General features: G+C 42.3%; 2 protein-coding genes across 2 annotated transcripts; both read right to left on the bottom strand.

The window, feature by feature from the left end:
- Window positions 1-347: 347 nt before the first annotated feature.
- On the bottom strand, window positions 348-6,580 carry LOC107310166 (epidermal retinol dehydrogenase 2-like). The gene is made up of 6 exons (XM_015855574.2): window positions 6,232-6,580; window positions 4,532-4,663; window positions 2,990-3,089; window positions 2,461-2,605; window positions 1,452-1,574; window positions 348-947 (listed from the first exon to the last, which is right to left on the bottom strand). The coding sequence occupies exons 1-6, from the start codon at window positions 6,553-6,555 to the stop codon at window positions 854-856; spliced, it is 918 nt and encodes a 305-aa protein (XP_015711060.1). The 5' UTR covers window positions 6,556-6,580; the 3' UTR covers window positions 348-853.
- An 11,917-nt stretch (window positions 6,581-18,497) lies between these two features.
- On the bottom strand, window positions 18,498-22,731 carry PENK (proenkephalin). Its single transcript, XM_015855657.2, has 3 exons — window positions 22,534-22,731; window positions 22,109-22,250; window positions 18,498-19,674 (listed from the first exon to the last, which is right to left on the bottom strand). The coding sequence occupies exons 2-3, from the start codon at window positions 22,244-22,246 to the stop codon at window positions 19,009-19,011; spliced, it is 804 nt and encodes a 267-aa protein (XP_015711143.1). The 5' UTR covers window positions 22,247-22,250; window positions 22,534-22,731; the 3' UTR covers window positions 18,498-19,008.
- Window positions 22,732-23,244: the final 513 nt, after the last annotated feature.

Here is a 23,244-nt window from a genome sequence, read left to right on the forward strand (position 1 = left end):
GGAGAGATTGCTGAAGGAGACAGATGTGACTTCCATTCAGTTGCAAGAAGAGATTTTGCTCAAGAAGCAGCCCATAACTGCACCAATCCTTTTACCTGAACTCATTTTCTTTTAGGATTCACAGATTTCACACTAACAAACAGGTTATCTCATTGAAGTTTCAGTCTCTGAAAGCAATATAGGCCATGAAAAGTGGCTTGGTTGCTTAATGTAAGGTAAAGCACTCTGGGGCTACTGAGAACAGTTCTGTATGGTTTATTTCTTTATTCCAAGTGATGATACAGAGTCATAGAATCAGTGAATGGTTTGGGTTGGAAGGGACCTTTAAGATCATGTAGTTCCAAACCCCTGCTATAGGCAGGGACATCTCCCTCTAGACCAGGTTGCTCACAGCCCCATCCAGCCTGGCCTTGAGTGCTTCCAGGGTGGGGAATTCACTAAATTTTGTTTAGTTCTTCTAAGATTCCTAAAATGTGAGTGATGTTAAACTTTTTTATGGCTCTTCTCAATGCATGAACAGTAGTGTATTTTTCCTGTGCTCTGAAATTATGCTCAGAAACTGAGAATTCAAAGAGTGAGTAAGAAATGAAGTCAAGCATCTATGCCTGGTTCTACTGACTATTTTTGAGAGCTCAGATAAGTATGTAAGCAGCATGCTGTCACAAAACGAGAGAGGGTTGTAGCTGAGAATCAGTGATTAAAAGGCAATTATTTAGAATTACATTGTATGCTGAGCGATGTCAGGGATTATACAAGAAGCAATTCTACTGTCAAAGAACGAACACACTTAAAAATTGATTTTACCAAAAAAACCCCGTTTGATGGCACTTGAAGCTTTGATAATACAATGGCTTCAATCTTTCTTCTTCCGACCCACGACCTTGTCCCAGCTTCTGTAGATCCCCAGGTAAGACTGCAGGAGCTGTACGATTTTTCTAGGAACCCAACTGATGAGACAAACACCAAGTCAGCTTCATTAACGAAAATGAAGTGAAATAAAAAGGCACTGTACTAATAGAAATTCATAACACATGCACATTACTTCTAACGCTTGGCAATAACGAGTTTGGTATTCCCGTATTTGAAGTGGGGAAAATGAAGACAAAGCAAGCAGCTTCATGGAAAGCTCGGCATTGGTGGAGGTGGTTACTGGAAGCAGACAGTTCTAGTCCAGGCTATGCTCCCAGGGTACCATCCCATGGAAATCTTTCTATACTGAACTGTAGCTTCTATACTGTAAGTATATTATGGACAGAAGGTGTCAGAGGAATGCTGGCCCCTTAAACTGTTAAAAACTATCAAAACTGCTTCTTCATAACTGATTATGTATAGCTGGTTTGACTGCAGGGATGCTAAGTAAAGGAAGATTTTAACTAAACCTACTTGCTGATTTTGCAGGCATATGGGAAAGGAAAGAAGGAAATAATGGAAGATGGGAGATGTGTACTTACGTTCTTAAACCACAGAGGTGTAAAGTTGGAGGTATAAACAGATAGAACTTTTCCTTTCGAACTGCATCCACAATCCTGCGGGCTATATACTCTGGCTCATAAATAGGAAGTAAGATTGGGTGTCTAGTGAAACAAGAAGCAAAGCATTACAGAATTGCAACCTAACACAGAAATAATTCCATGCAAGAATTTCTCTCCTCCCCATTAAACAGCCCTGGAAAGCAGTCTCCAATACTGCTTGTTCCTCCTATGATAAAAATTTGGTGATGCTGAGAATTTTAATGACAGATGAATAACTTTTGTGCAAGCCCAGCTCAGGCCCTACTGAAGTTAATGCCCACATTGACTGTGGTATTGAAAAATTTCAACTCATCTGTGATTTATGATGTTCTGTCACCTCTTTCTTTCCTATTGTAGATGGTGGGTTGGCAGCTAAATAAACAGGACTGGGCCTGTTTACAGCCAGGAGCTCTGTATAATACATGCCTCTAAAGGATGATGAGTGGTGGGTGCAGGAACAGAGTGCTGAGAAACCAAGACTGCTTGCTCTTCACTGCTGCAATGGCTGAATCGGTGCCTGCAGCCTCTCCTGTCACTAGGACATGGCAACATAGATACACAGCTTTTCTCAGAGAAGTACAGTACCTGCACTGTTAATGAGAGGTGACAAATATCCTGGCAGCCATAACTGTAATGTCAGTACCAAAATTACATGGGGCAAAGTACATTAGCAGTGCCCATTCTACTGAAAAGTGAGTTTGCCTAAAATACTGCCACGATCTCTAACCGTTCCCTGATTTCAAGGTCATTGCACAGACTCTGATGCATGTCAGCTATTAACTGTGTGCAAACTTTGGATTTCTCAGCAAAGAGACACAGTTGTGTGTGTGCCAAATACTAAATTAAAAACAAGTCAACCTTATGAGAGCTAGAGACTGTATACGGCATATCTAGTGACTGGTGATGACTTTTTACTTATGAAACAATATATAATGTAAGTTTTACTTACTCGGTTTCAATACCTCTGATTAATTCAGTATTCACAAAAAAAGGGCAAACGATTGTGGTTTTAATGCCGGTTTTTCCTGCTTCATGCAGTTCTGAATCAATGGCTTCCATCATTCCCATGATTGCGAATTTACTAGCAGAATAATCTGAAACAGAGAAACAGAGAAACTTACAGAGTATCTCAAAACCACCACAGTATTACATACTGAACTTAAAGTTTTGTAACACTACTTAAAACCTTGTAACAAACAATCTGAACATGCACAGCTACTGTGTAGAACATCATAACACTTGGATAGACGAGTCGTAGGCCTAGGTCATTGGCCTTACGGTTAAATGATATCTAACCCAATGATCATAGGTGGCAAATATATACCAAAATAACACCATCAACTAGGAGAGGAAACAAAATGCTGTTTCTGAGTTTTAAATATGCCAGTGCATACAGCTTAAGCCAAGCATCTCTGAGATCTTTAGGAGAAGGTAATGTCATGAAGACAGGATTATTAATAGCATTTGTTGACACTAACCTGACAATCTGTAGGTTCCCCAGATTGCTGCTGCACTGGCCATGGTGACCAGGTGTCCACGATTGCAGGCGATCATGGCAGGAAGGAAGGCTTTGCAAGTCTGAGAGACATATAAAAAACACCATTACAGATAGATGTGTCAAAAACATCGCATTCCAAATTAGATTTTACAGTTTAATTTACTTTACTGTATTATTAAAAATGATGAAGTTTTTGTTTTCTCTGTGTGCGGGTTCCTCACAGTTCTAGTAGTCTGACTATTAGTAAGGATTTGGTACACAAGAGGGTGCTAGAAGCCAACACATCAGTAGGGACTTCAGCTGGCTACAGGCCCTGCTTGAAAACGACTTCCTGGCAACTCTGGGCCTCATACTGCCGTGATGCTTAGTACTAATTATGTAAGAATGACACTAGTGCTTTACGAGACGGAAGAGATGAAAAAGGATAGGAGTATATACGGATTTTTTTTCAATGGCTGAGTTGTACTGCAGTGTGTGCTCCGCTCCAGTTATGTGCCTGGTATGCGCTTATCTGGTTGAGGAAGCCCACAGTCACTGTCCTCCTACTCTGTGTCTCCTCAAACCTGCCAATAACATCTCCCCCAGCACCTTCGCCTTGGGTATGTGGAAAAATGAGGCACTGTGGACTGGAAAATGATTAGATGATTTTGCCTGCAATGATTTTGCACTGAGGAATGCCATTTAGCGAGGGATTTGTGGCGCTATGTTCTTAGATGAAAGCTGACTGCTTAGGCAAATGAACTACAGCTGCAAGAGGGGCAAGGGTAGCACTCCCTCACAGAGAAACCTTGGGGACAACTGAGACTCCAGATAGCAGCGAATTCCATCAGAGAGAAGAAAACAAAGCAAAGATAACCCATACTATTAAGATCAGTTTTCTATGTACATCAAGAAGACACTGAGTAGGAATGAAAGGACAGTCTGAAGTCTGACACCAACACATGCAGCATGGTGTTGTCTCCTTCAGTGCTAGACAATGCTCTCTTGTGCCTGCAAGCATTAGGAGCAGTGAAGTTAGCAGCCACAGAGTAAGCAGTAGCTTCAGCTATAGCAGTGACAGAAAAAACATGTTTCACAGTACAGGTACACAAAGACTACGTTTAGCAGGTTGCTCAGGCACGTTTTTGTGCATGTTACTGAGAGACAGTGGGGCAAAGTGTCAGTGTGATGTGTGTCCAATGCCAGGATTCAAAAGCAGGAATCTCCGCCTTCCCTTCCCTTCCCTTTCCTCTTCCCCTTCCCTTCCCTTCCCTTCCCTGCCCTTCCCTGCCCTTCCCTGCCCTTCCCTTGCCCTTGCCCTTTCCCTTCCCTTCCCCTTCCTTCCCTTCCCTTCCCTTCCCTTTCCCTTCCCTTTCCCTTCCCTTTCCCTTCCCTTCCCTTCCCTTTTCCCTTCCTCCCTTTCCCTTCCCTTCCCTTCCCTTCCCTTCCCTTCCCTTCCCTTCTTTCCCAAACTGGGTGTTCCAGTTTGCTGAAATACTTGACTGTGCATTTCAGGCCCTCAGGAAAGAAAAATATATGTTACCCAAACTTGAGCCAGGAAGTTGACTTTCAAGGTTTTTTCAAAAAGATCATCTGGAATGTCAAGAAACTTTGTGGAATGCAGTATGCCGGCATCATTGACTAGAATAGTAACATCCCCAACTTCTCTTCTAACCTGAAGTAAAAATGAATAAATAAATGAATTAAAAACAAACAAACAAAAAGAAGTATTAGAAAGCATCCTTGCTTTCTGTGCTTCATTTACGGATAAAGTTTAGTGACTGTTCAATTCATGAACATACCTGAAAAGATATTGGTAGAATTAACAACAATTCAAAACCTTAACACTAGTTCAGGAATCTGAACAAGCTCTTTAAGTTTCTACCTGTAGGTCAGTCTGTGCCCATCAAGTGCTGCAGGGTGAGACCTGGTTAATGTGTCTGGAGGCTGAGAATTATCTGAGTGCACAAAACAGTTTGAGTTCTCTTGTTTTATCAGAACAAAGATCACTTCTCTCAAAATATCACCATCAATGGAAAATTCCAACAGAGATATTACTTACACGATCTTAAACTGAACATTCTGATGCACGTCTTTCCAGGAAGCAGTCAGTATTTATGGGAATGGGGAATTAAAGCCAATTCAAAATGTTATTTTTAAAAAGATATTTCATCTTGGTAAATTCTTAATTCTTTTTTTGTGGTGTTGTTTTTTTTTTCTTGCAGGAAGAGCATTTTGGAAGAATGGCAGTTTGATCTGTGGTATCATTTTGAATGAGGATTAAGTATTACATTTAATTGCTGATCACAAGTTGCTTGACTGATTCTGCAACTTACAGGGAGGTGGTAACATATTAAGATCTTAAGAATGTTGAAATAATTGGAATTCTTTTTATGGACTGCAGTGGTAGGAGTAGTAATAAGAGACATACACAGTGAGGATAACGTGACCTGTAATACTCAAATAATTGGCAAAGATCTTCTTCCTTGAGCACTGTGGGTCAACACAGGCCAGAATGTGCTCATCTCCGCAGACGTGTTATTATGATAGATACATCCTTGGTCACACTGTGCAAGTAGTATTATGAAACCACTTGTGGTTCTTAACCTCTACCGCCATCAGCTCCAACAGAAATTATTTTTCCATGTAAAGCTGCTGGATGTGCCCCCAAGCGCTGTTAGCAGGTACAAGTAGTAAAATACCTTGAGCATGAGAACTGCAGTTCCGGATACATACAGGGCAGGGGAAGGGAGTGACCATGAAGGAATAGTGGAAACAAAGCATTAGGGACTGATCACAGCTCACATTCCATCCCCTGTGCTGCTCAGGGGAAGAGACAGAAGGGGTTGAATGGGGCAAGGTGTTTGTAGTCTGCTACAAAGGGACCTCTCCCCTTACAATGTTCCATTGCTTTTTTTGTTGTTGTTTCTTGATATCTTACAGAAATTTAGAAGCCCAGCAAATTAATTCATAAGGTCAATCTCTGCCATATACCACACTTCTAATATAAAAGAAGTTGACACTTCAAAAGGAATATGGGAGATGTGTAAGTCTCAGTAGAACAGACTAAACCCAGTTACTTCACAACAAAAATAGTTTAAGCTCCATCTAGAAGTTACTTGTCAATAAGAGAACAACCATCACCTCCTTTTACTGAATAAATAGTTTCTAAGATTCCAGGTCTAAAAAAAGCAGAAAATCACAAGCAAGAAGGAAAACCAGCATCCAGAAGCTGCAACTTACCTTGTCTGCCTGTTCATAGACCTCCTCCCTATTGCTGCAGTCACAGTAGTAGGCAAACACTTGTTTAGCTCCTTTTTCTTTGGCTAATCTGACTGTTTCTCTGTTACCTTCTTCATCAATGTCCCAGAGAACCAAGGTTGCTTCCAAAGGAGCAAAATGTAGGGCAATCTGCCTTCCAATCCCATTTGCAGCTCCAGTAATAAGCACTATTTCCCCAGCAAAAGATTTTTTACATGGAGGAAATATGAACTGGAAGAAACTTTTGAAGAGTATAAACACGGATAATGTCAGGAACTTCAGAGTCTTCAGGATGCATCTGAACATGATTATTCAGGCACAAAGATTGCTCTTCTGTTTTAAAAACCTAGAAATACAACATCACATCGGCACTTAAAAGCACTGAGATATCACCTAGTTAAAGAGACTGAGTTTCAAAGAGCTATTTTATTTACACTGTTCTTTTGCATAAGTACAGAATATATCTAAAGACTTGTTTTGTGAAAGCTGGCAGCTTCTTACCTGTAGGATTAAGGCAAGTATCATCTGCTAGATCCTACAATCCAGATGCTTCATTCCAGAGCCCTCAATATTATTTCAGATTTTTAGGCTTATGAGCATGCATCTTATACATGTATGCTGTGGCAACATCTCTAGAGTAGTTTGCTTTCATAGTGAGTTGATTTAACTGAAGAAAAAAAAGACTGAAAATACTGGGATGATTTCAGCCTTAGAAAGTATAATTTTGCTCTTCAGCATAAAATGAGATTTGCTGTTTCAGAAAGTAGGCAAGGTATCCGTGAGGCATATGCTTTCAAAATGACATAGCATATTTTTATTTGTGAGCAAATGACCAATATGCTGAAAAGCATGACCATACAGGTTAGAATCTTGGTATTTTATCTCATATTTTGACCAGACCTTCTCCTGTACTGTACCCAGCAGCTTTTTCATGGTAATGTTTGATTTACTGACACGTATTGGTTGCATGCTGTCAAATAGGCAAAAAAGGTCAAAGATCCATGTTGAATTTTGGTTTTTTTGCACAAGTATTGCTCAAAACAGTGAAAAGAAAAAGATTTTCCAGACTGAACAGAGCAGCAACCAAGAAAACCAAAAGCTTTTGCCTCCCCAGAGAGTCACTTCTAGGAATCATCCAGGATCAGGAAGGGTGAATGGCTCAGGCCTTTCCCAGGCACACGCCATGCCACCTTCCACAACCCATGGGCTGCTGAGTGAGTGATACTCAGTGTGCCAGCACTACTGAGGCTCAACTTATTAAGAGGACAGCTGCCTCAGACAGCACGCTGTATTTTCAACTGGAACAACAAAGCTCATCCCCAGGCCCTTCACCAGCCTCCCGCCTGTCTTCCACCACCCCAGAGTGGCCCTGTCTGCTGGGGTGTAGCCCCATGTACCCTGCACCCCTCTGCTTGCCAGGCCCCATCCCCATGCCCCATGCTCACCGTTGCTGCCCAGCTGCCTTGCTTACACCCTCTGCCTGTTGTGCCCTCAGACCCACGACCCAGTCAAGTCCTGCCTTCCTGGGCTTGGCTTGGTGGATTGGGATGGATGAGCCCGGGGCAGTCTGGCCTGGTGCTTGCAGTGAGGATGAATATCTCTCATCCTGTCCTAATGATACACAAGCATGCTGTCACACAGCCTTCCTGGCCCAAAATGCAATGGATGGCCCTGAGTCATGGCATCTTGCTCAGGGCTTACAACAGTCCTGGCCAAGAGCTTGGAGATTGCTCTCCACGTGCTGCCTTTCCTCACTCTGCTGTGGACTGGCTGTAGGCACGAAATGAAATGCTGCTTCTTTTGTAACACAAACAACTAATCTCCAGCTTGTTCATTTGTTGGAATGGGAATGGGAATAAAAAGGGAGGCACTAATCATAAATGTCTCCATATAAAACAGTAAAACTGACTGTCATTGCTTCACACATTCAAGATGAGAGTTGTGGTTCCTTAGTTTTTCACACAGATGTTAGCCAGCTTTAAGCCCACAAGCCTGCACTGCTGTCATGTCAGTATACACACACACACACACACACACACACACACGCATATATTTATTTTTGCAAGAAGAGAAAGACTGAATAAAAATCAGCATTTTTACTGAGCTTTCACACTCGTGCTTTTTTCTGTTATCTTCTCAGTCTGTCATGACCACTGTGACATTTTCCACACACTGGTTATATAAAAAAGCAAATAAAGAGGGCAGTACTCTTTGTACTTTGCATTTTGAGTAAGTGATACTACAGGTCTTGCTCACAGGGAAGCTGTTCAAATGGATTTGAAGGGAGTCAAGGTGTGCTCTCATTCAGATACTTCTGTTGCAAAAGCAATTGAGATCTTGGATTACAGTTTATGAGTAGTCAGTGGACATTCTTCATTTCTGCCACTAAGGGTAACAGAAATTAATGTGATTTGAAGTCACGCTTGTAAGTAAAGTAGAAAATCCTACACTGTCATTTCTAACACCGTTTGTATAGGAGGTTTGTACTTCAATGCACAATTAGTTGCTGCATATTCTGTTTAGATTCCCCCAAAAGGTGAAACTGATGTACAGTCTTCAGCGCTGAAGACAGAATCTCAAAGGCTCAGTGCAGCATAGTTCCCAGCGAGAAGATAATGTGTGCAACGTAAGTGGCTAAGCTAACTTGGAGCACATGTTCTGCTGTAACCAGCAATTACAAAAGAAACGCAACTGGTTATGGGACAGGAAGGTGAAATGATTCAGAGCTGAATTCCTGGTTATGAAACAAACCAGTGGAGAGACTTGTTTACTAGGACAAGGCTTCAAAGCAAACTGTCATTAAGGACTTGTGTTTCAACCAGAGCTTTGCAAGCCTTAAGGTAACTGCAGCATACCTTTTAGAAAGCATGTGCTCACACAAGTATGCAAACACACAGCTTTCCTGCTCTTAACACTGACCATCCAGATGTCATTCCATACATAGTCAAGACTAGAATGATCATGAAATCACAGAATTGCAGGGGTTGGAAGGGATCCCAAGAGATCATTGAGCCCAAACCCCTACTAAAGCAGGTACCCTACAGTAGGTCATGTAGGTAGGAGTCTAGAAGGGTCTTGAATATCTCCATAGAAGGAGACTCCACAGCCTCTCTGGGCAGCCTGTTCTAATACTCTGTCATTTGATGATTAATAACTTAATATCTAAATTAGAGGCTTAAGTGCAGTGAGGGAGGGTTCAACAAGTGACAAGGAAGTTTGAGGATAACCTGTGTTCTTAGGATAGGTTGCATTCTGCTCACCACCAGGTAGATTTGATTGCTTTTTTAGAAACTGATTAAACATCTGGAAACCATGAACATGTAAGGGTTTTTTTCTCCATCTATTGTCAAACAGAAACTTATTCTTCTGGCTGCTGTATGCATGGCAACTTCTCTATAGTCTCAGACTTCCCTTTCTGTACCATGAACTTCGAATGGCTTATACCAAAAACTCCAGCTCATAAATGGTTTTAAAAATGCAATAATTAAAATTTCTACAGTATTTGAGTGCATTAACAAAACAAAACAAAGCAAATAATGCTACAGCCGGTGTAGCCAAGTGCATAGTTCTATGAGAGGTATTTTTCTTATTGATTTTCCTGTAATGAAACTTCAGAAGGCTGAAGTTCTGCCTTATTATTTTTTTTAATCTTTGTGTTACTGAGAAGGTGAAGGTGTTTATTTGTAAACAGGTGAGGTGAATGGTATCAAGATGTATCTTGACCTCTGAGCTGCAACATATATTCTAATTAATATTAATCAGTAATAATGATTATTTTATTCTGCAGCCATTAATGCCTGGTTATTAATTATGTATGAGCATATTAATAAAGCATTCATATATTATCAGTATTTAAAACTTTAAAAAGTACTGCCAAAAATAAATTTTAAAAGAAAAGGATTTAGTAGGATGAAATTACTTTATTAAAGTGGTTGATGAATAGCTATTTTACTGGACAGCTGGATGACTTGCATTTGTCTTTTTAGAACGTAACTATTCACATGCTGCAAAGTGCAAAGGACCACAGTGATCATCTGGTTTCAACCCCCCTGCTATGTGCAGGGTCACCAACCACCAGACCAGGCTGCCCAGAGCCACATCCAGCCTGGCCTTGAATGCCTCCAGGGATGGGGCATTCACAGCCTCCTTGGGCAACCTGTTCCAGTGCATCACCACCCTCTGAGTGAAAAACTTCCTCCTAATATCTAACCTAAACCTCCCCTGTCTCAGTTTAAAACCATTCCCCCTTGTCCTATCTCTATCCATCCTCATAAACAACCATTCCCCTTCCTGTTCACATGCTGCCTTCTAGTACTGGAAGACAACAGTGAGGTCTCCCTGGAGCCTTCCCTTCATGCTAAGCAATCCCAGTTCTCTCAACCTTTCTTCATAGTAGAGGTGCTCCAGCCCTCTGATCATCTTAGTGACCCTCCAAGAGGACCCTTAGGACCTGCTCCAAGAGCTCCACATACTTCCTGTACTACAGATGGGGCCCCACAAGAGCTGAGTAGAAGGGGACAATCACCTCCCTCTTCCTGCTGGCCACTTCTTTTTTAATGCATCCAAGAACACAGCTGGCCTTCTGGGAAAAGGAAAAGTTTGTTTCAGCAAGCTACTAGTGTTCAGTGATGTTTGTGAAACGAAGTTCAAATAAGTCCAGGTTTGTGAGGACTTGGACAAAAAGTATATAACATTGATCTGTGACTGATTTAAGAGTAACTCACGAATGCATACAACGTAAAATATGGGAATCCCTTATTACAGAGAATATGCAACAACCTTAACTCTGTAGGTCTTCTCTACACATTTTAGCCTTTAGTAGGGTAGAGAAGACTCAAGTTGTCTCCCCAGTAGCTGCATCAAAACATGCTTTTGATCCATAGAGGTAACAGGTGTCCTTAAATTTCACCAGACATCTAAAACGTATCCTAAAAGAAATCAAAGTGGTGGCGTTATTAATTCATCAGAATGAAATTAGTGCTTCATCACAAACTTAATATATGGCAGGTAAGTATTTTTTTTCTAACAACTTTGACCAAAACCCAAGACTACAAGAGAGCACCCAGGGGGGACTAAGATCCACAGTGAAGCCAGTCATTTTTGACTCAAGATGAAGCTGATAGGGATAGGAGGGAGGTGTCTCCATACCTTATAAACATTAAGACAAAGCTCACAGAACTTTTTTATTTTATTCTGGATCTAAGCATGATCCTTCCAACAGCAATAGGAAACTACTGGATCAGGATCTCCTTTCCTACCTTTTTTTTTCCCCACTAATAGTTTCAATATACTTCATCACACAGATAGCCAAACTGAATTAATTTCTAATCCATATGTTGAAGTGAAAACCATGAGATGCTGTATGAAATTGCTGTTGCAGTACTGCTGGGGCATGATCCAGAAGATGGGTTAATTATGGGCTACTGTGGTTATGGAAAGATTTATGTTTCTCCTAGGCAACAAAACAAGGCTTTTACTATTGTAAAGATGAATTTCAGCCATCCTACTATGAGCCTACAGAGATTTTGTTTCTCAGACATCTACAGCACTGTAGGCATGCCTTGGCAGACCCATGTACGCCACAAGCATCTTCCAAACTGCTGCAGTATATCCCTACCCAGCACCTAGGCTGTGCTCCTGATGACATGGTGCTACCCATATGTGGTATCTATGATAGTATCAGTGCATCTGGCGCAAGTTAACCTGGGCGCCAAGGCTTGTCAGCCACTTACCCTCAGGGAAAATATCCAGCTGATAGTACTCTTCCTGAAGAAGAGGGCACAAAGCATAAAGCTAGTCACTGTTGTCCCTGAAGGCTCTTAAAGGATTTAAGCTACAGAACCCCAAATCCCTAGAAATGTATGCCATTTGAAAAAGAGCTTCTGTTCACTGTGCTCTTCACAAGAAGAAATGAACAGAAATCTTTCCAACAGGACTGGGCAGAGGACAAAATTATAACGTTTTCTCATGTATACTGGCAGGTGAAAAAGAAAGGTGGCTTTACTTCCCAGGTTGAAATGATCACATTCTCCGGAAGTAGTAGCTGGGGAGGAGAATGGTGTCTTTTATAAGTTATTCAGACATACAGATTCCTTTCTCATGTAGTTTGGCTAGCTCTGGCTAGTAAAAGGTTGAGGGAACTGGGCTTGTTTGCCTTGAAAAAGAGAAGCCTCTGGAGAGACCTCATTGTGGCCTTCCAGTATTTGAAGGGAGTATACGCAGGAGGGGATACGTCTGAGGGTGGATAGAGATAGGACAAGGGGGAATGGTTTTAAACTAAGATGGGAGACTTAGGGGACAGATTTAGGGCTTTAAACTAAAACAGGGGAGGTTTAGGTTAGATATTAGGAGGAAGTTTTTCACTCAGAAGGTGGTGACACACTGGAACAGGTTGCCCAAGGAGGCTGTGGATGCCCCATCCCTGGAGGTATTCAAGGCCAGGCTGGATGTGGCTCTGGGCAGCCTGGTCTGGTGGTTGGTGACCCTGCACATAGCAGGGGGGTTGAAACTGGATGATCATTGTGATCCTTTTCAGCCCAGGCCATTCTGTGATTCAACGATTCTATAACTTTTTCAAATAGTATTCACTGCCCCGTGATTAAGTGAAAAGACTGGTATTATTTATGACTGTGGGATGATCTTTTTTCTTTAAATCTTTGTATCTTGAATAGTAACTGACTTGATTATTTCAATATTGCTTGTTTCTTTATGTATGAATACAATGGACAATTGAATGTACTCCTGAAAAATTTGTCTTTCCTTTTGTATACTGAAAAATTAGTTCTTATGTTAATGACACTCTGGTTGAGGAATACAGAAGTGTGTTTGTTGATTTTTATTTTATTTTTTTGAGTGTGATTGTACCCAGTGGATCTGTTCTTCTGTAGAACAGTGAGGGCAGAAGGAGGGGAAAGTCAGTATTGCTGCACAGGAAGGACTTCAGTTTTGAGACTGGGATCTCTGAACCGGATTCTGGACTCAAACAACAGTGAGACAGTACAGAACAAAAGGCAAAAGGGATGTGCTGATGGATGTCTGGGCACTTAGGAAAACATTGCTGTGTTTTATAGGAGCTGGAGCTTTCTCAAGGCATGACCTTTAACTACCAAATAGTCTGAAAAACACCAAACAAAAAATAATGATGCAAGGAAGCAGTGAAACCAGGAAACCAGGACAACTGGAGTGTACTAACAATGATCCACAGATCACCTCAAAACTATACAGTAATTTAAGGGACAGGTATCTTCAGCAGTGAGGGCTATTACTCCGAAAATTATTTTCTGGGAAGTATTTCTATTTACCTACTGCTGTGCTTACCTATTTTGCCTCAGATTAACATCAGTGATTTAATTGCTCTTTTCATTAAGATGTCGAGAAAACTGATGATGGTGTTCAGGTTTCCTTGAACAAGGCAGAAGAGCAGCTACAACAGCATGTCCTGTCTCTCTTGTCCAGGCCTCATCAGTGAATTTAACCTCTTGAGGATAGACAAGAGTTGATGCTAGAACAGCAAAAGTTGGAGCTGTATGTTTAAAAGCTGTTGGTGAGATCTACATGCTGTGAACAGTCACGATGCAATGAACAGACTTATTTTACATAGTGCTGGTGAAATTTCTTATCTCTAAGGGATTACTGGGTAATTCAGAGGGAGAAACTGGTACTATTCCTCATCTAGTCCAAGAGCCCCATTCAAGGAATTCTTCTCTTTTCTGCTATGGAAAAACTCAGTATGGTACATATCTGTGAGCAAAATATCTCCTGTGTCCTGAAGCTGCTGATCCAAATTTTAAGTTATGCGTGGGTTCCCATAATGGTTCTTTACTTTGGCTAGTTTCCACTACTTCAGTTCAAATGGAGGCTGACAGCTTTTTTTTCTGACTGACAGGAAAAGAATGAGTTAATTGCCTTCTAAGAATGACTTTGTCACATTAACTGTGTCATTAGCTGTCACAGCATACTGTATTAATGAAAAGTACAATAAAACTGCATTCCTCTTCCAAGTATTTTTCTAGATGAGGAAATGCAATGCAGTGGAAATTTCAGCCCCATTTTGCATACTTCTCAGCTAGTTATTCACAGAGATGAAAACGGAAATTTGGAGAAACGTGCAAGGCCCACTGGAAAACCTTCTTATACTGCAGATCATGACAGAAAAATGCAACTATCTATATTTTAAGAAATTCTTATGTGACTTATCTGACTCAACTGCTTTTATGAGATTCACCTGTCATTTAGGCTTCTGTTGCCATTGCCTTTTCACGAGAGTGAAAAAAAACCAAAACATTACCTAAATAACTGTTTTAGAATGTTTTCAGAGGCATTAAATCAAAGATCCGCATTGGAGTATAGGAACAGCTTTCATAATTCAGTATGCTGTAATTTTCAATAGATTGTAGTCACAGTGATCTCTGGTCAGAGGTCGGCACGTAGACCCCAGTGCAAGCCTGGGTGCACAACAATGCAGACATTGTAATGCTCCTGGAAAATAAACTGTTGCACAATCCTTTAGAAACACTCAATGAGCATCTGGAAAATACTGTGGCAAGAAAAAGGAATGGCAGAAAGGCAAGAGGCAAAGATCATGTATGCTCATACACGCATAAGAGCTTTGCTTATGAAGAAAGGTTGAGGGAACTTGACTTGTTTAGCTTGGAGAAGAGAAGGCTCTGGGGAGACCTCATTGTGGCCTTCTAATACTTGAAGGGAGCATATAAACACAAGGGGAATAACTGTTTATGAAGACAGATAGTGATAGGACAAGGGGGAATGGTTTTAAACTAAGATAGGGAAAGTTTAGATTAGATATCAGGAGGAAGTTTTTCACTCAGAAGGTGGTGACGCACTGGAGCAGGTTGCCCAAGGAGGTTGTGGATGCCCCATCCCTGGAGGCATTCAAGGCCAGGCTGGATGTGGCTCTGGGCAGCCTGGTCTGGTGGTTGGCGACCCTGCACATAGCAGGGGGGATGAAAGCAGATGGTCATTGTGGTCTCTTTCAACCCAGGCCATTCTATGATTCATACACAAAAAAACATGGGTATCTAAGAGAATGTTTAGCATTGACAATCCTCATACAAGGGTATGCCAGACTTCTCCCTGGGGAAGCAATATAGTGCAGTGCTTTTAACAAAACATTTAGCACATTGATGTTCTTTTGCGATGACCTGTTAACTCTGAGAGATTTCATTGTGTGGTTTCAGCAGGGCTTTACAGTAAATGCTCAATTTAGGTAAAGTCACAATCTAATTAAACAAATTCACTCTGTATCCCTGCTGGGCTGTTTAAGATTTGTCTGTCAAATATCTCTAAGCAATTTTGTTTTCTATAGCAACAGTTAATTGGATATGTAACTGTCAGTGTGCTTTAAATGAGGCTGATGGGATTAGTAATTGAATGCTTGGATTAATGACTTACAGCTGGCTTTGCTGCCCTGTTTGTTGTTTACGGCGGGGTTCAGGATAGCTCCCCAGCCTGAGCAGGCAGGGGGAGTAGTGGGCTATAACTGCAATACACTTGTGATACAATCTTCTTTTCCCCAGGCTGAGCAGACCCAGGTTACCCAGCCTTCCCTCATACAGGAGATGGTCCAGGCCTTTTTTCATCTTTGTGTCCCTCCACTGGACTCATTCTAGGAGATCCCTGTCTTTTTTGATAATACTTAATAGTTTAATAGTAATTATTTCAGCATACTGAATTAGAACATATTTGTGTCACAAATATTCTATCTGGGGAAGCGTTATCTGAAACAGTGAACATTTATAATTTCTTGTATTTCTGAAATGCTTATAAACAATTATAAAGTATTATACCCACAAATAATTATGAAGTAATTGTTGTAATAACATTTTTATAGTTATTTATATTTATTGTGTATTGTACTACATATTAAATATCATTTAACAGTAAAAATATAGGCAATTCAAAGTTGTGCTCTGCACGTTTCATCTGATAGAATCTGCCAGGCTCATCTGAGAATGCACAAAGAAAGATGTGGGAATAACACACTGACCTTTCCTCATTATCTCAAGATTTCAGCTTAAGCTTTAAGGCACAGCTCCAGCTACACACAGTGTAGCATTCAGAAACCATTCTACACATTAGCTTCTCTCTCAGTCATGATGTGCCCCCCCCCCCCCCGTGAATTCCATTTGGTTCGGGAAATCCTTTCTTTGCCTCCTTGCTTTAGTTAGTTCCTAGTTAAAAGCCCAGCTCATCCTTGCCTGGCCTCAACTAGACTATCTTTTTCTTTCAGTTTTTTGTTTTTTGTTTTTTTTTTAAATCCTAATGCAGAAGCATTAAGCCCTTTGGCAGGACTGGATCCTTCCACATATTGTTGTTCATGTTCAGTTTTTCTTATACTTAGTATTCAAACCAGTGATATCATATGTGGCTTAACTCTGGAATACTGACTGTCATGTAAAAATGCCAAGAACAACGATGAAAGCCAGGGAAAGGAAATGTAGAATCTGGTTTTTGGTTTCAGGGTGACATTTCTTCCTTGAGAATATCCTTGTAATTACTGTTCTTTCCAGATACTAGGCTTTCTTTCCTCTTTTCTACTTTCATTTAAGTAAAGCTATACAGCTGTCTCAATAATCATCTGGAGAAGTGACAGTCCCGGGGATGTTCTACAAGAGGAAAATTATGAGATCCTTACAGAAGATGGAGTGAGAGTAAGAAGCCCTTTTTCATATCCTGGCCCTGTAGACCCTGTCTTTGGCCCTTATTAAGCCTCATGATTTAGTAAAGTGGACTTTAGGAAACCTTGCTTGATTCACCAAAGTGTTTTGAGATGATTTCATCTGAAAAGCTAATTGCTGAGAACCCCTAAGTGGTGGCCAAACTTTGGAAGTTGTAAGATAGGAAAGTCCATGGCAACAGAACAATTTAGACCTTATTCTAATTTTGTATCTTTTTAATTTTAATTATTAAAGAAATACATCATCTGAATGGGAGGGGTTTAAATTATAATAGAAGGAATGAGGACTATTCAGCCTTATTTTACTCAGAGAATTAAGAGGCTGGCCCTCCTTCCATGAGCATTGCCATCTACCAGTTCAAACCTTGGATAAGACTCATTGCTCACTGATGCTGTCTCCTCCTTTGGGCTGCACTCATATCCACTTAGATGTACTTGATATCAAGTACTTTTTTACTATGTAAAATGGGAAGATATTGATTAAAATACTTCATTCTGCAAGGTATGTGCTAGATCACTTCATTTTTGGGAGTTTCATTTCTCCTTAAAACATAAAATCATTAACTGTGAGGGATGGGTGACAACAGCTGATAAACCCTTTGCCACTGCCGAATAAGCAACAGTGCTCATTTCAGTTAGAAGGCTGGCATGGGCCTCTCTTCGACTAAATTGGGAGTGAGATTTAGGGATAAGTAAGTAAATGTTGATAGATGAGAGAGCAACTGCATTGTGATTTTATTTCTTTATGGGGTGTGATTTCCAAGCACACCTGCTGATGCATGCCTCCCATACCCTGGCAGAGAATCCTCTGAAGGACAAGACAAAAATTATTGAAACTAGTTGTATGTGATTAGGCTTATAAGTGTGTACTCGAACACTTCACTACTGACGAGTGTTTAAAAGTACTGAGTACCAAGAAAACCCTGCTGTTCTGAAGTTAAAATCAGAGCCTTAAACTTCTCTCTATGTCAGTAAGAATTAATGTGCAAATCTAAGGTACAGACATCGAGCCCATAGCCAGGGGTGGTTTTAGACTCCCCATAAACTATTCCAATAATAATCAGATACTTAAGCAGATTTGAGAATTTTCTCTGTATGAACGTTAAGTGTAAGACCTGTGGTTTTAAATATCTTGACTGTATGGTGGGTCAGTGTGAGAGGACAAAGAGATTTTTATCACATTAATGTGTGTGGGAGGTCACGAGCAGCTATAGGTAGGAGAAAAGTGCTGACACCTGGTCTAGGAAGCTAAGGGAATAGGAATTCAGCCTTTTGATTTTTTTAATGAAGTTTTTTATGTCATGTTTATTGTGCACCAATTCACTTACCGCTTCTTGGAGCCAGTGTAACTTCAAGGCCAAACATAAGGTCCTACATGCGATGAATGCAACAGCTGTCACCAAACAATTGTGGCAGTGTATTGTGAACTAGAGAAATGCTTTTAGGGCTTTAAGTAGAAGATGTTTATGAACTGTTTTCACGTGAACTGGTTAAGGACAGTGAATTCAGCTAACTGGTTAACATGAGAGCATATAGAGCAAATACAATAATATCCTCTTTAGAGCACATATTTATTATTCTGGTATACTAAGTGGTTGAGGAAACTAAAGACAGAAATTTATTTCAGGTGTTGTGTGTGCAGTACAAATGCTGTAATTACAGAACAGAGGTTAGCATTACTATGCTCAGTGTTAAGAAAAAAATGATATGTTTGATTAAGTAACAGAGAAAAAAATAATTTCAGAATTGATGCAGTTAGGATGAAGAATTTATTGTATATACAGTAAAGCAATTCTACTGTAGATGTACTTCCTGTTTAAAGAAAATGAATACAGTAATCAAAATCATTTTAGCATGGAAACTACAGCACAGACCGAAACTTGACTAAACCAGAAATTAGTTATTTGACTTGAAAGAACACAGGACCTGGAACAACAGATCATAGGTTGCATCATTAACCAGGACAGTAAAAAAACTGTACAGTACAAGCAACACATTACAATAAGTTATGACCAATAAGGCAGTCTCTCTCATTTAGGACAAAAGGGACAAAGGGAAAGGTATTAAAATCTCATAAATCCACCGTATCTCTTTTCCATCTCTGGGACCTCTTTGGAATAAGTTTCCCCATCTTCTTCTGAAGGGAGAATGGAATCGGCGAAGCGCTTGAGAAACCCGCCGTACCGTTTCTGGTAATCCAGCCACCACTCTGGCCTGCCCACTCTTCTCATGAAACCACCGTATCTCTTTTGCAGCTCTTTGGCTTCATCTTCCAGTTCTGGACTGCGCTTTATGCTTCTCATGAAACCGCCGTATCTTTTGCTGACGTCTCCATCATTTTCATTTATTCCTCGGTAATGCGCCGCTTCAGGGTTATCCCCTGCTCCTAAAAGCTCTTTCAGTAGATCAGAGGAATTAGCCAGGGCATCGTCATCTGAGTCCTTCTTCATGAACCCTCCGTACCTCTTAGCCAGGATCTCTCCTCCATTAGCTTCATCCTCTGACTCTGGGTGGTAGAGCTCATCCATTTTCTTCATGAATCCTCCGTATCTCTTCATGAAGCCCCCATATTTCTTGGCAAGCAGATGGTTCTCATCCAACTCTTTTTTGTCTCCTGGAGCAGTGTTTCCATCCTCAGACAGGTCCAGCTTTGTCAGCTGCAGCAGCTCCTTGCAGGTCTCCCAGGCCTTGGCAGAAGGCAGCTTTCCTTCACATTCTAGTGTACATGCCTGAAAAATGGATGTGGTTTACTAAGGGTGATTCAATATTAACAAACACCTTGCCTTAGCTTCTCTTCTTTTTAAAAGGCCATAAGTGAGCTTTTGTTTATGAGCACCTTGGAAGAACTACTGTGTGTTACTGTCTGAAGTTTTTCATATCCTTTCAAGAAGGACTTTGCAGTACCCCCTCTAAGGAAGGGGATGTTGTACAAGCTGGGTTCTTGCTCCTGCATGCCAAGAGGCCATCCCTATGATTCTGTTTCAAAGAGAGCAAACAGCTCTCATCAGTACAGCCTCTCCAGTACACCAGGGTGAATTCTTATGGGCTTCTGTGTTTAACAGTGGGAATTTATAAACCAGTTGTAGTTCACTGCATAATGAATGTGCATCATTAAAAGGAACACTCAGAAATGTTACAAATGAAGCAGGAGGGTGGGACTAGATGATCTTTAAAGGACCTTTCCAACTCAAATGATTCTCTGATGCTTTGAGGTTGTGAATGCCCCCTCCCTGGAAGCACGCCAGGCTGGATGGGGCTGTGAGCAACCTGGTCTAGAGGGAGGTGTCCCTACCTACAGCAGGGGGTTGGAACTATGTGATCTTAAAGGTCCCTTCCAACCCAAACCATTCTCTGATTCCATGATACCTGGAATAAATAAAATGGCATCACTGTTGCAAAGACACCAGCTGTATCAGGCTGTTCTGCATGGCTCTAAAGGCTGTATTTTTGAATAGATCTATTTGTTTTAATTTCTAGAGCAGATCTTTCAAATGTGTACCAATTCCAATGACAAAGTACAGACTTTCTTAGGCATAATCATACATCTGGTTTTGCTGGCCTGACTTAGAAAGCAGTGATCATCAGAAAGAGGGAAAACATCCTGAGCTGTGTTTGACTGTGAAGAAAATTTTTCAGGGTAAAAGTTACAAAAGTTTTCAGCACTTGCACTCATATCAGGTAACCAGTAAATAGTAACAGTCACATTAGCTCCCATCTCTGTTGTGTTGGGCAGTTTAAACCAAACTCTTCAGCTGCAAAAAGAAGAAATCATTAGGTTTTTCAGTAATGGAAACAGTTATTTTGTCTGGATGATGTTCTCTAATGATCTCAAACTGCTTGAAAAGTGTGAAACTAAACCTCAGTGCAGTTTTCTCATAACATCCATCTGACCAACTCACCACTTCTGGTCTTACCTGTCTGCTGAGCTCTGTTTTATCCTCAGAAACTGGCACACAGTTGTCGATATGATCACAAGAAAATGAAATGGGGTTCTGTACTTTGCAACACAATGATTTATTTTATCACACACTACATGCTTATTTCTATATACTGTATTTGTGCAGTAAAGTGATCTCAGCTTCAGCCTGGCTTTGAAATTGATTTAAATCAAAGAATAAAGAATAAATCTGTCCCTTCTCAATTAGTTTAAACAGCCTATTGCCAAATGAATGTATGCAATCTCAAGTATATGAATGACCAGGTTACATATCTTTCAGACACAATATGATAAGATCAGTTCTTATGCTACCAAGCACCAGTATCCAGAAACATTTGTCTCTGGAAACTGTACCTGGATAAGAAATACATGTTATGCCATGTTGCTTCTTCTCCCATTTAAACAAAGAAGTGTTGTTAACGGGTGGAAATTTAATTATTGTATAACTGCTGAAAGTATCCAAAGGAGAATGTCCATATAGACACCCACAACAAACACACAGCCCTCCTTCCAAAAGGGCAAGCTGCCTCTTCTTCCTGGTTAGCACTAAAGCCAGAGCTTCATTGCAATCTTGAACATTTGATTGTATGCAGAGCAATATATACAGTGTAAACTGAACTTCTTCAGAACCATCCTAATACAATAAACCCGCTGTGGTTACCAGCAAGTCCTTCCTTTCAGAGCAAGTGCGGCAGAAGCGCTCAGTGCTCTGAACTCTGCATAGAACAGCCCCAGTCCTTCCTTTTTACACTCCCAAACAGCTGATAAGACCTTAAGAGGAAAAGTTTCCTGAGCGCTGAGAGGAGCTGAGTGCGGCAATGTGGGGCCGGGAGCTGCGGTACCACCGGTCTGTCTTAAGTCTGTGCTTACATTGCAAGTTGCGCTGTCTCTTTGTCTGCACTACTGATTAATTTCAACATCACTATAGAATGAAATATTATTAATAAAAACATTCTGGAGCTCTGTAACGTGATTTACTTCGGGAGAAGCTGAAATGTCAGAGGGATGGTTACAGGCAGGCCGCTAGTTCCATCACCAGCGCAATAGGAGACAGCGATGAGGAGTACGCCGCGAGATCCCGTTCCCTTCAGCCCCAACTCGGCTGTTCCCCCGCTGCTGGAGGCTGCCCGGCGAGGGGACCCCGCGCTATTTCCTTCCAACCCAACCCGTCCCGCTCCGTTCCCTACCCCATCCCCTGCCCTCCCCATCCCCTCCCGGCCGCTTACCAGCGGGTGGATGTCTGCTCGGGGTCCCATGCGGTAGGCGCAGGTCGCGCAGTCCCTCCCGCAGTCCGCCCGCGCCCGCGGCAGCAGGCAGGTGCTGAGAGCCAGCAGCGAGCAGCCGAGCCGCAGCAGCAACGCCATGGGGCTGCAAGAAGGAGAAGTCAGACGGTGGCCGCGGCACCCCGACACCCCCCCGCCCCGGGGCTGGAATAAAGCTCGACCGACGTTGTTTCAACCGCGTTCCGCGTGCGACTCTCGGCAACGGCGCTTCGAACAAGAGCGAGAGCACGGCAACCAACGGCTGCTGTCCAGGAAAGCGCTCGTCCCAAACCCCTCACCGAACCCCCCGCTCAGCCCGAGCCTCGGCTGCCGCCCGAGCCCGGCGCTGAACCCCCGTCGGAGCCGCCCCGACGCCGCGGGGCACTCACACGGCGCTCCCCTCGGGACTCGAGGCGGTCGCTGGGCAGCGCCTCGTTGCTGGAGCCTCGGCGTCGAGCCGCGAGTGTTTGTAGCGGGGCTGAGCAGCCAGCGCCTCCGGAGCGTCTCCAGAGGGTGGGGGGAGGAAGGTCGGACAGCCCGCGGCTGCTACCGGCCGAACCGAGGCGCACCGAGCCGAGCGGAGCGGGTGCGATGTGTGAGGAGCGGGCACTTTATAATTAGGGAACGCGGGCAGAACGCGGCCTCCCCCAATCGCCGCCGGGCTCCCGCTGACGCAGCACCTACGACATCCCCCTCCGACCCCCCCCGGCACCGCTGCTCCCCTCTACGGGTGGCTTCGGAGGGGTGGGCGAGTGCCCCGGCCGTCGGGAGAGCGGGCTCCGTGGGGGGAAGCGTGCAGCGTCGGCGTGAGTCAGGGGCAGCGCGGCCGTGCGGAGCAGTTTGAAATGCTTTTTCTTCTTTTTTTTCCCCCCCCTTCTCTTAGTGTTTCTGTGTGTGACCGTTTTCCTTCCCAAACCTCTTTTTGCCAAAGCAAAGATGTGCTGTTCTGCAGCTCCGTGGCTCGAGGTAGACCCTCACAGTGGAAATGTTCTTCTCTTCGTTTGCTGTCCTTTGGGTTCATCATTTCTGGGCTTCTGAGTGAAGGGACTTAACACAGTCTGCTGAACAAAATTCCTTAAGGGTACGAGTGCATAGTTATC

This window comes from Coturnix japonica, chromosome 2, assembly GCF_001577835.2.
Source record: "Coturnix japonica isolate 7356 chromosome 2, Coturnix japonica 2.1, whole genome shotgun sequence".
NCBI lineage: Eukaryota > Metazoa > Chordata > Aves > Galliformes > Phasianidae > Coturnix > Coturnix japonica.